General features: G+C 44.1%; 1 protein-coding gene across 6 annotated transcripts in view; it reads right to left on the bottom strand.

Moving 5' to 3' along the window:
• Positions 1 to 947: 947 nt before the first annotated feature.
• Positions 948 to 12126, bottom strand: part of sptbn2 (spectrin, beta, non-erythrocytic 2) — a 60330-nt gene continuing 49151 nt past the window's right edge. For 3 of the 6 annotated variants that reach the window (XM_015960856.3, XM_015960857.3, XM_015960859.3), the window contains 17 exons: positions 10916 to 11140; positions 10714 to 10803; positions 10315 to 10593; positions 10101 to 10231; positions 9810 to 10014; positions 9323 to 9697; positions 8994 to 9238; positions 8773 to 8911; positions 8584 to 8668; positions 7715 to 7911; positions 7487 to 7614; positions 7314 to 7389; positions 6694 to 6771; positions 5688 to 5866; positions 2602 to 2775; positions 1435 to 1477; positions 948 to 1364 (listed from right to left, as the gene is read on the bottom strand). In XM_015960856.3, the coding sequence (XP_015816342.3) occupies positions 1158 to 1364; positions 1435 to 1477; positions 2602 to 2775; positions 5688 to 5866; positions 6694 to 6771; positions 7314 to 7389; positions 7487 to 7614; positions 7715 to 7911; positions 8584 to 8668; positions 8773 to 8911; positions 8994 to 9238; positions 9323 to 9697; positions 9810 to 10014; positions 10101 to 10231; positions 10315 to 10593; positions 10714 to 10803; positions 10916 to 11140 (2856 nt within the window). In that variant the 3' untranslated portion in view covers positions 948 to 1157. The remainder of the gene's footprint in view (positions 1365 to 1434; positions 1478 to 2601; positions 2776 to 5687; positions 5867 to 6693; positions 6772 to 7313; positions 7390 to 7486; positions 7615 to 7714; positions 7912 to 8583; positions 8669 to 8772; positions 8912 to 8993; positions 9239 to 9322; positions 9698 to 9809; positions 10015 to 10100; positions 10232 to 10314; positions 10594 to 10713; positions 10804 to 10915; positions 11141 to 12126) is intronic. The other 3 variants (XM_015960860.3, XM_015960861.3, XM_015960858.3) reach the window with 2 other exon arrangements.

The raw sequence follows: 12126 nt of genomic DNA, 5'->3' as shown, positions 1-12126 counted from the left end.
CAGGCTGCCACTAGACTTCAGCATCTCGTCTACAAACGGCCCTCATGTCTTCGCGCAAGTGGATAGCAGGAACAGAAAGGGTTTAAAAGGCGGAAACTAAAAAGTATCTAGAGGAATGTTAATATCAGCTTACACAAACTTTAAACCAAGAAGGAAGAGAAATGATGCCAGGATTATTCATCTGTGTTTGTCTGGTTTACATCTGCATTAGAACACCAAAACGCAGCATCCATCTCTCTAGGTTTAATCAGAAACAAGAAAACATGCTAAATCCACAGCACCACAATGCTCTCTCTCTCTCTCTCTCTCACACACACACACACACACACACACACACACACACACACACACACACACACTAGAAAACTAATCTCTCAGCTTTGTACAGAAAATAAAAATAAGATTTAAAATCAAGCAGAAAAGATCACTCAAAAGAAAAATCAAATATAGGCAAAAATTAGAGGTTAACTAAAATGAAAACACTTATTAAATATATTTATCACTTCCCCCTGGAACCTGTGATCACTGACAGCACATGGCTAAAACTGGAGCTTTGTTTTTGTCGCTTGTGTTCCTTAAAAAAAGCAAAACCAAATAAATTCGAGGGCTAGCTCGATGCACTCTACTAGCAGAACCAAGTGTGTTTCTTTCCACAACATTAATCAGAATAATGAACTAAATTCTGTTTGTCAAACCAACAATTGCAAAAGATAAATAGAAATAATAATATTATCAATAATATCGATCAGGTTAATACCATCAACACCAGGAACATAAAAAGAGACGTAGAGAGTTTAACGGAGGGGAATTTAAACCGTAGTCCAGCTGAGTGGAGAGTCGTAGTTTTACCGGCATCACGGCAGCTCCCTTTAACGGCTCATCCACGTTAAAATAGTCCTACTGAGGAGCCGAACCTGGAACAGACTCGTCCGACTCCGGATGAGTGAAGCTAAATGTGAACTCCAAACTGGGTGAACAGAAAGTCAATAACATAAAACCAAAGTCAGAGAGGAAGTGACGTGTTTTCTGTAAGCTGTCGACAAATTCCTGGGAGCCCGTGCTGAGAGCAGTGTGTTTGCATGACCTGTGTGTACCTTCTGTTCTATCTGCCACAGTTTGTTGAATTATTGATTCCCATCCATTATTGTATGAATGTTCTATTTCTTCTTGCCAAAGAAGCTGAATCTCTTCTCACGATCCTTCTCTTTTCCATCCTTGCTGCGCATGGTGACGCCATCCCCCGAGCTTGGGGAGATCGGAGGCATCGTCATGGCACGGCTGAGGGGCCGGGGACCTAGGGGGGAGTCCTTTGATCCGGCTGGAATGGAGTTCAGGATGGAACGGATCCAGGAGCTCATTTCCGCCTTAAAATAAACATCAGTTTAATACGCTTCATTGTTCATTCACTGCACAAACTGTGTGTGTGTGTCTCACCTCATCCTTGGCTTGGAACAGATACTCCTTCCCATCTCCTAGCCTGCAGAAAGGTGTGAGAAGAATGAACTACAGGATAGAGTTGCCAATTCTGCGACTTTGTCACTGTTCCTAACGACTTTTTGACCCCCCTCAACAACTTTTTTTCCAAAAAGCACCTAGCGACAAACTTAGCGACATTTCTCAGGACCCGTTGCTACTTTCTGTAGAACTTTCATGTAGATATTCCCCACAGATAAGCAACAAAGAAACCATTTGCACTCTGAACCGTTCTTCTGGGAGTAAGGAAAGAGAACGATAATCTGCACATGTGCACGAGGACTGACCAATCATAAACCGTTTTCGGACGGTCTGATTCGCTGAAGACAAAGTACAGCTGCAGAGCTGGAGACCGCCGATTTACGTCTGCTGCTTTCATATTGCTGCAGGCTCACGCTTCTACTAGAGACGGCGCGGGCGTCAACCTGCCATCTCTGGTTCTGCAGCCGTCAGACACTTTGGCTTTTCCTGCATTTGGCAAATAAAGTCATCGGGAGTTTCAACTACCGTCCCGTTTACACACGCAGCTCTGTGGCTCATCTGAATTTCCTTCAGAGACACAGGGATGGTTATACTATGAGACAGCCGCACCCTTTTGCTCGGTGCGCCGTTATTATCACGATGGAGAGAATACACAACAGAGGAGTTGAGAAACTATGAGGTGTAAAAAAACAGCTTTTTAGGAGAATGTCTGTGAGAATGAGGAGAGCAGGAGCTCTGAGTTATATCCTACAACAGAACTGTTTGGATCACCACACCATATCTGTCTTAATGCCACTTTATTGGTAGTTTTGGAATTTATTGTACATTTCAAAGCAATTTGGGCCATTTTATTCATACTAATTAATAACTGTAACATATAACAGTTTTTATTTTCCTCCCTTTTAGTACTATTATATATATATATATATATATTAGATGCTATGGGGAAAACAAACGCTAATGTGGCGTGATGACGTCATCAATATGTAAATTAGCACGTGACGTCATCTGGTGACATCTAGTAACTTTTGGGGGGAACTTCAGCTACTTTCAGTCAAAAACAGTTGGCAACACTGCTACAGGACACAAACTATGCATTCACATTAACCCCAAAGAGGCGCCTCTTAGACGGGTCTTTCTTCTCACCTGAGCTTGAACACATTTTTCCTCTTTTTATAGTCGAGCGCTATTTCACAAACAGCGTCTTCCAGGTTGATGGGCATCTCTCCGTGATATGTAACACCACTACTGACAGTCTTGTTGTCCTTGTAGAAACCCAGTTGTCCTTTTTTAAGAACACAGTAAACATTGTGCCAGGATCTGTAGGTGAAAGTAATTAGATTAGAACACAATAAAACGTATGTAACAGGGGTGTTTTATCCATCTACTCTGATGGTCCAATCCTTCATAAGATGCTTTTAAAGTCAGCCATCCAAAATGAAAAGGACCTGAGCAGATACAATAACTGAGGTAGTTGTTCCAAGTCTTCCAAATGTAGCCCAGAAATCTAGACGGTGTCCCAGAACACACCAGCTGCGAAGCGGATCGCTCACGAAATTCACGCGCTGCCCGTTGCTCCTCTGTTCACATCAGGCGAGAATTTCCAACGAGCGCTTCTGCTCACACCTAATGTTTTCCAAACCCCCCCAACCCCGTACCTTTGCTGTGCGCATGTGTGTGTGTGTGTGTGTGTGTGTGTGTGTGTGTATAACCAGTTTGCCCTGCTTGTTGATATCGGAAACTGCGCTGATCCTGCTGCTGTTTATTTGTTTGTAATCACATTTATTAAATCCATCTTTTGCTGTAAAAACTGCATTTAAAATTATGGAAACGCCGAGTGCGTTTGTTCATTTTCATCTCTCTAGTCTGTTTAGACACACAAAAATGATCACATTTATCAATCGCAGTGTTTTATTTTGAAAAATTTCTTTATTTAGTTTAATTTACCAGCCTGCCTCTCCTGTTTTAGTTTGACTTCCTGCCAGAGTTGACGCGGCTCATTCACGACTCGCGAAGAAATTAGAGCTCACGCCGAAACGATCGCTGCATGGCGTGAGCCTTCGTGGCGTTCGCCGCTGAAGTGACCGAGAGCGTAGGTTAACAAGGACGCCGATTAGATTGATTGATTTAATTTATTTAAGTGTCATACACCATAAAGGTGCCCAGCCCACACGGGCTTATTAGACACTACAACATTCAATAAATCATAACATGGCTGCGTGATACAGATTAATACACAACATTGCTAACAAACAACTATGACCACGTATTTCTCATATGGTGTATAGAATACTTTGGCGTCTATACCAAGCCTTTTCCACAAACTTAGCTACAACAAAAATATTATTTTCAAACAACCATTACATAATTTCAGCTTCCTGCTTCCAAAATAAATCGGGATTTTTCGACTGGATAAATTCAAATAAGGACTCTCTCAAATCACAATACAAGGAACAAGGAAAGACTAAATGGAATTCATTCTCAACCACATTGGAATCACAAAACTCGCATAGACGAGAATCCCAAGGTATTCCTTTAAATCGTCCCACTTCCACTGCCAAAGGGAGGGTGACCGCTCTTATTTGAGCACAGAGAGATCTTTGTCTTCTTGTTAATTTACATTTGAGATATAATTCTGTATTATAATCCCTTTTAAATTGTACATAATTTCTAAGTTTTGGTTTATTCCAAATATCCTTCTTCCATTGTTCCCTGTATTTTATAGCCAACTCATGTCTGACACAAGTAATGTCACATTTTAAGTTATTTTGAAGAATTATGCCCATGTCTTCATTTACTAAAATAACTGAAATATCTCTAAACCATGGATGAAAATGTGTTTTATCCCAGTTAAATATTTTCTTAGTTAACCTTTCCTCCGGAAGACTAACAAGACGGTTCCATAAACGCACCATTTCACAATTCTGTTTAACTACACAAGGAACCCATCCTGTGTCCCCCTCCACAGCTAACTCTGCTGCTAAGTTATGCACACCCAGAGAGCATCTTAATGCTCGGTGTTGAACAGAATGACATTCAAATGTTTCTTTGGAACCCCAAACTCCTGCAGCATAAAATAGAACTGGTCAACTAACGATTCGTAAAGTTGTGTAAAAATGGAAAAACCAAGATCTGGGCAAGATTTCATTTTGCTTAGCAAACCCCCTAGAGCTCTTCCCGCAGAATCTGCTAGTAATTTCTTTCCTTCCTGAAACATCATATTCTCATCCAAAACAAAACCTAAATATTTATAAGATGAGGTAAACTTTAAGGAATCATCACCAAAATTAAAGGTGTAACTACTCTGAGGAACCCTCTTCCTTCTAAAGTGAATAACCTGCTTTTTTTAATTATTAATAGCAAGGCGCAATTTTTTACACCAGAGATACATAGTTTCTATCATTTTCTGCAAATTATCAGGGTTTTCAGCCATCAACACAATATCATCTGCGTATAATAAACTACTTAAATTTAAGTTATCTACCGCAATACCCATTTCAGTTCGCTTCCTGGGCCAAATCATTTATATAGAGCAAATAAAGAAGGAGAAAGTAGATCTCCCCGTTTCACACCGAAGGGCGTCGCAAACCAGTCCGTTCTCATATTATTAATTAGAAGCGCTCGTCATTCCACGACGCTTTGCGGCGCATCGTCGCACTTCCGCGTCTTATGTGTTCCAGGCATAAACGTAGCAGCAGCTCTGCGGGTCGGGCTAGCCAATCTCCCGTTTAGCCTCAACAGGTATACCACTGGCACCAACAGCTTTAAGCCAGGCCAGTCACAGCAAGGCACGACTTAGCACGAGCGCGGCGGCAGAGAAAAACTAAAAATATGGCGTTGGTTCGTTTGAAACAGCCTTGCCATCAACTTTGGATGATTTTGACTTTGAGACATGAGCAGTTAGTTTCTAAAATAATTGTATTTGCTTCTTCTTCTATGGCACACTGCCTCGTTGACCAATTTCAGTAGCATTATGTTCGAAAGACAACCATAGATACCACCCTATGACCGAGCTATCTAGGGGTCGTGGCCAGACTATGGTGTTTACATACATAGGATGGCTATTCATTACAAATGGAATAAATAAATAAAAGACGAGAAAACGAGAAGAAAGATGGAAGAAATGATGTCCCAGGTCCGAGTCAGACCTGGACCTGGTGCAGCTAAAGACCCTGATGTGTGGAGCATTTCAATGAAAGCAAATTTTTGCTCGTTTCTAACCAGATCCTTACCTGGTAGCTGCCTTTTTGTTGTGGGACTCCATCTCCTGTTTTCGACAGAGAACCCCCTCCATGATGTCTGGCTCGGAGTCAGCACCACCTCTGCTGGGCAACGTGGCAGACGGCTCTAGGCGGGAAGACGCCAGCCCGCTGTCTCGGCCTGGTCCATTCACTGACTCGGACTCGGAGCCCTGTGGTTCAAACCAACACGTTAATGGTGGTGATGAGGTGGGAACAACGTTCAGAGTAGATGAATGTTAGGAATAGCAAAGCAGCCATTCACAGCCGTACATGAAAAGCCATAATGACGCTTGCTCTGATGGTTCTGGATAATCGGCCTAGAGCACATGACACTGACATCACAGGAGACTACAGCCACTTCTAAACGCCAGATGGCTTCATTACCTCACACAAGGAACACGTAACCAGCAGTAAACGTAAAATAAAAATATGAGCTTTGTTCAGTAAATGAATGCATCAACATGACCAGACGCCAGATATGAAGTTGAGATAAAAAAATACTAGTTAAAAACAAATCCCACAATTACTTAGTCAAATCTGAAAAGATTTAATCTTTAAAAATAAGACATCCACAGGCTCTCGGTGACAAAGTACACATCTGTGTTCATCTACTTGTCCTCCACAGACCTCAGGTACCACACACACATATGAAAAGACTAAAACACAGAATAACACCAAACAACTACATTTATCACCACATTTGCCCCACACCAACAGCGAATCCTGTCCTGGTCAATGCGAGCACATACACAGCTAAAGACGGATTTGATCCATGAAAATAGCGCGTTAATGAATCTGCTTCATGCCTTGTAAACAGCAATGAAGAAAGGCAGTAATGAGAGACCGTGTTGCTCATTAATTAAAGCAATGGTTGCATCGGTGAGGGAGAAGCGGGGCTTCTCAGCGGATGAGCGGGTGCTGCTGTTGACCAGGAGCTGAGCGGAGGCTGAAGGGGGTGAGGGGGAAGCCACAAAGCCGACCAGGGCTCGGTACTCACACGCTCCGGCTGTTTGGGCTTACACACACGCTTAGGCTCTGATTTCTTTCCCACTGACAACGACTGCGATAATGACTGCTGGTAAAAATGCAATGAGAGATTGTTAAGGAGTCTCTGTCAGTGGCAGGAACTCCAAACATCACACCTGACCAGGGATCCGTTCTGCTGCCATTGAGGAGGTTCAATGAGATTGTGTGACATGCATGGAAATGTATGTTTGTCCAACCCATATTCAAAAGTTACGCCTTAAAAGCTGTTTGGTCACATGAGGGCAGTTGGTCTGCATATTAACTACCACCATGGACTTGGACATAAAACATTTCTGGAATATCGTTTCCAAACACATGAATTAACGTTTCATAAACGATGCTTGATGTCAAACAAAAAACTGTTCATTCTAGTTGAACAGAAAAAAACAAGAGGTATGAAATTCACTGTTTGATTTTAAATGTCGCCATTTTTGACGGGCTTTTCAATCGTGCAATATTTAAAAAACTGAATTGATATAAACTGAACATAATTTGTAACTAACTTGAGGTTAAAAGATTAACAGTAGATGATGAGTTCAACCAACACAGAAAAGATGTAAAACCACTCCTCAGATACATAATCTGCCTCACCTGAGATGTGTCATTGTCACTGTGTACTCCGTTTACAGAGACGGACTGGTTTAGTGTGGTCTGGTCCAGACTTGTTCTGTTTTACAGACACAAGCATGTGTTTTTAGAGAAAAACAGTTTAGTTCTGTTGCACACAAACATCAATCTGCTCCTAGAGTCTCTTCAGGATTTACCTGGCTGCAGAATCATGTGCTTGGCTTTCTGCCTCAGTTCGCGCCACCTCTTCTGCTGGTGGTGGGGTCGAGGGTCGCCGTGCTCGCTCTTCTTCCTCTCGCCTCCTCTGCATCTCCTGCTCCTCTAGCTGATGAATGGAAAACAAAAGCGTGTAAACATAAAACCCAGTAAAGGTTGGTTTGTCGAAACAGTTGTCGGCTAAGAACTGATCAGATTGTTGTTTTCACCGTAGTCAGCTTCTCCAACTGCACAAAGCGCTCTTCCCAAGCTGCAGCGAGTTTCTCAAAGGCTTCGTGGCGTTTGATTAGACTCTCGACCTCGTCTACGTTCGTGCCCAGCTCTGCTGCTCGCACAAGAGGCTCTTGCCCTGCCAGCCACGACTCTGCCACAGATGCATCGCGTCCAAACTGCAGCACCTCCAGTACTGAGAACAGAAAAGCAAGTGGTGCAAGAGAGAGTGAGACCAAACGACAGAATGTGCATTCAGACCAGCAGCAGCACTGGGACAGAACACACAGACCCAGCCAACTGGCATCGACATCACCACAAATGCACCAGAAATAAACTCTAAATAAAAAACCAAGCTGTGCTGATGTTTTATTCACACCTCCGATGCATCAGTCAGGAACGTGCATGCACTCGTAACCTGTAGAACAGCGTTTGCCAAACATGACATCATTTAAAAACTGATGTAGAATAAAACTGTAATTATACTATTTGTGAAAATGATGAATTACTGCTTAATGTGTAACAGCTCTTCCAACTGGATGCAACAGTTTGGACATTTGCCTTTTACAAATTGTTGCAACTAGCTTTTTTGTGTCATTTCAAAATTAATTTATTATATTATTGTGACATGTTGTTCGGCACAATCTGGTTTTACTTGTTTCGTGACAAAACAAATAAAAACATTTAATCATTTTTGTCCTAATCTTCTCAGTCAGGATCAATTTGATCAACTTTCCTTTTTATGTTTACATTTATTTACATTTTTATGAATTAAAAACTGCAACAAAACATTTGTAGTTATTATTCAATAGTTTTTTAATAAAAGGCTTAAGATAACCTTACCAAACACACTGTTTAGTACGCATACCTATTTGTAAATGGTCCATCTTGTCCTGCCACTTCTTGTTGATCTTGTGTCTCTTTTCCTGGAGCTGAGCCATTTTCTCTCGGATCTGAGAATCAAAGAACATTACGTCAGCCGGGGATGAACAATAATTAAATGAAACACTGAGAACTGGTTCTTGAGTCGCTTTTGTGACGGTTCGCTGTAAAACACCTCATCGGTAGCGTAGTGATTGTTGTTAATGAGACACTTTCCCATCTCGGTACAGGCAGTAAAGCTGTCTGCTCTGGTCTCCATCTCTGATTTGATGTGCTGATGATTGGCAATGACCAACCCTGCAGAAGATACATCCCTAACAACCAAACACAAGAGAAGGTTAACACAGATCTTTATGAAACTGAGTATGGCAGCCGTAACAAAACAAACAAATTCACCGTGGGCTGTCGTGTGCATCGATCTGCAGGTTGACTCCATCCATCCAGAGCATGAGGTCTCTCACCATGTTGAAGAAGCGGAATTTCTCCACTGTGTCCAGCAGGAGGAGCCTGCGAGCCTGACAGGCCTGCAGCAGGCCCTCCCAGGCAGCCGTCACAGCATGTTCACTCCTTTGAATATCATCTGCTTTTTCACCAGCGTAGGCCTTCTGCAGCCGTGCTGCATCATCCTGCACCTGGTTCACCTTGGAGAGTAAAAAAGAAGGAGAGAAGGTCTGAGCCCTGTTTACATTCCACTTCTGAGATGCGTCTTTGGTGCGATAACTCACCTGTCCACTGAGGGCCTGGATGTCATTTTCAGAGGTGATGTGCAGTCTGTGTAGGTGCTGCACTGTGTTCAGGTCACGACCGAGGTCAGAGGCCAGAGCTTCCTTCTTCTCTTTTATACGTCCGAGCACTTCCGTGGCATCTTGATGGAATCTGTGCAGCTCGTACGAAGCCGCCAACATCTGCGTGCGTGTATCAATCAGCTCCAGGAGGTCGGCCCAGGCTTCATTTAAACCGTCCTTCCACTCGGCCACGCTGGCATTCTCAGGGTGACCTGACTCAATGAGGTCATCTGCTAACCCGTTTACACCATCTACACGCTCTTGGCCGATAGTGCTGGTGTCACGAGCAAACTCACGGAACTTGTCCCTCAACATCTGCAGAAGAAAAAAAAAAGGGGGGGGGGGACAATCAGGGCAGCATAATTATTCCAGCTAAATTTCCCAAAGCTTCCCGTGTGTAAAGCATGTGGCTGTGGCACAAACTCACTGTGACATGCTCATAGTCTTGTCCTAGTTCATGAGAGCCGGCGACCACCTCCCTCTCAGCGATCCACTGTTCCAGGTCATCCACCTCCCGCTTCAGCTGGGTCAGCCGCAGCCGTTCCTGAAGACGCCCTCTGCGCTCTTCTGCAAGGTCTTTCAGGCCTGCATACAGCTTGTCCACTTGGGCTTGTCGCAAGGTGATTCTTTCACTGTTGGAGAATGAGCGGCAGACAGATCAGTCGCCGTGGAGACCTAGTTTGATTAAAGGGGAGGTAATATTTAAAAGTACGCGCACCTTTCCGAGTGTTCACCGTTGACCATGAGGCGACTGCTGTTGGCCAGCTGGTGAATGGTCTGGGCGTAGTCTTCCAGTGCTTGTTCCAGGATCTGGTGCTTCTTCACCATAACTAGAGCGCTTTGCTCATCCTGGGACACAAACAGGAAACCATTGCACATCCCAAAACACACAATGTTAATGTTCTCTGCTAACATCCATTTTGTTTACCTACCTTTGCTTTTTCTTCTGACATCATGTGCAGCTCCTGTTCTCCCATCCAGGCCTCTGCCTCGGCTGCATCAGCATAGAACTGCTGGGCGCGATGGGCTTCCATTAGACGGGTGTGACGTTGGTCCGTCTCTGCTATCAGCTGGTCCCAGAGGTTCTTCAGCTCAACAAGACGCTCCTTTAGAAGCGACTGTCTCTCACCATCTACTTGGCTCTGATCCTCGCCGCGCCTGTGGATGTCATCGATTCGAGGCTGATGACCCTGGATCTCCTTCTGCAATGTCTGAGTCACAACCAGATGGGATGTACTTTTACTGGTAGGTTGGTAATTATTATAAATGAAAGCGTTAGACTATGTTAATGTCAGGTTTCTATTAGATGCTTCAATTTTCTTTGACAGTACCTGGTTCTTCTTGATCAGAAGCTGAACAGTGGGCAGGTCTTTTCCATGGTCTGTGGAAGCTGCCAGAGGCATCCTCTCCTTCACCCACAGCTGACAATAAAAATCAAGGATTTAAAATATGAGAATATTTCAAAACATGATGAAAAAATAACACACACTCTACAAAAACTTATAGAATCTATTCATCTGTCACTAGGCTCACAATTTCATCCTCCAGGTCTCTGTTGAACTGATGAGCTTCTTTGGAGGCCAGCAGCTGCTGTCTCCTTAGTCTGAGAGGCTCCTGAAGGTCGGAGAAGTTGTCAGTGACTCGTTGCTGCTGACCGTCTATCTCATTCAGTCCAGCCTCCTCCTGGGACAGAGCAACAGCCTGAGACTGCAGGCACTGCACCTCCTTCTCTCGAACCTCCATCTGATGCTCCAGCATCTACACAGGGGCAACAAAAAACAAGGTGAAACCTCCACAGAACTTCTGTTGCTTCTTCCTCCACCTCCATTCAGAGTAGCTACAGCTATGGTGGTTAATTTAAAGTGACTATGTGGAAGTTTAACATCCAATACATGTATAGAAATTTAAAATTCCTTCCTCATGCATTCTCCTGCAAGGCCCTGGTCCTGTAGAATGATTTCTGGCATTTTTACTGTGATTGCCTCTGTGTTCCTGTGAAATCACATAAAAAGAGCATGTTCGGCTTGAACAAGCCTGCTTCCCCAGTGCCTTCCAGAGGCAGCGTAATGCGTGATGATGTCATGCGCATTCACGGTCAGTCATAGCTGTTAGGGCTGCAACAACGAATCGATAAATTCGATGAAAATCGATTACTAAAAGCGTTGGCAAGGAATTGCGTCATCGATTCGTTGTGTCGCACAACTTTTCCAAAAGCACCCACCCCCCCTTCCCGCCCGCCGTTGCGCGCAGACCAGAGCAAGTCAGATCAGCGCGAGGGAGAGCCACAGATCAGCGCGAGGTAGAGCCACAGATCAGCGCTAGGGAGAGCCGGCAGATCAGCGCGAGGGAGAGCCGGCAGATCAGCGCGAGGGAGAGCCGGCAGACTTGCGCTGCTGCGAACCGGTTCCGCATTGTCGCGCAGCGATCCAGGCAGCTTCTTCCAGCGCATGGTCCATTCTCAAAGTGGCGCAACCAAAAAACTATAATTAGCACACGATCGTTCATGTCCACACATGTTCTCTATTTTCTGTCTTATTTGTGCCTGAAGCTTGCTACTGCGGAGCTCATCACCTGTGCTGTGGTGATGTCACCTCACGCAGCATCGAAAATGCGCTCTGCGCTTTTCGGTCAGGAGATCCCTTTGATCTGCTCAAAAGTAACTGATGAGGTGAAAAGGTAAGAATCCAGGCAACAGATTTTCTGGAGAATTAAGAGGAGATGCAGGAAGATGAGAGACAGACAGG

The sequence above is a fragment of the Nothobranchius furzeri genome, chromosome 10 (genome assembly GCF_043380555.1).
Source record: "Nothobranchius furzeri strain GRZ-AD chromosome 10, NfurGRZ-RIMD1, whole genome shotgun sequence".
Taxonomy (NCBI): domain Eukaryota; kingdom Metazoa; phylum Chordata; class Actinopteri; order Cyprinodontiformes; family Nothobranchiidae; genus Nothobranchius; species Nothobranchius furzeri.
The sequence above is the reverse complement of the archived record's forward strand: the minus strand, read 5'-3'. Positions and strand labels throughout refer to the sequence as shown.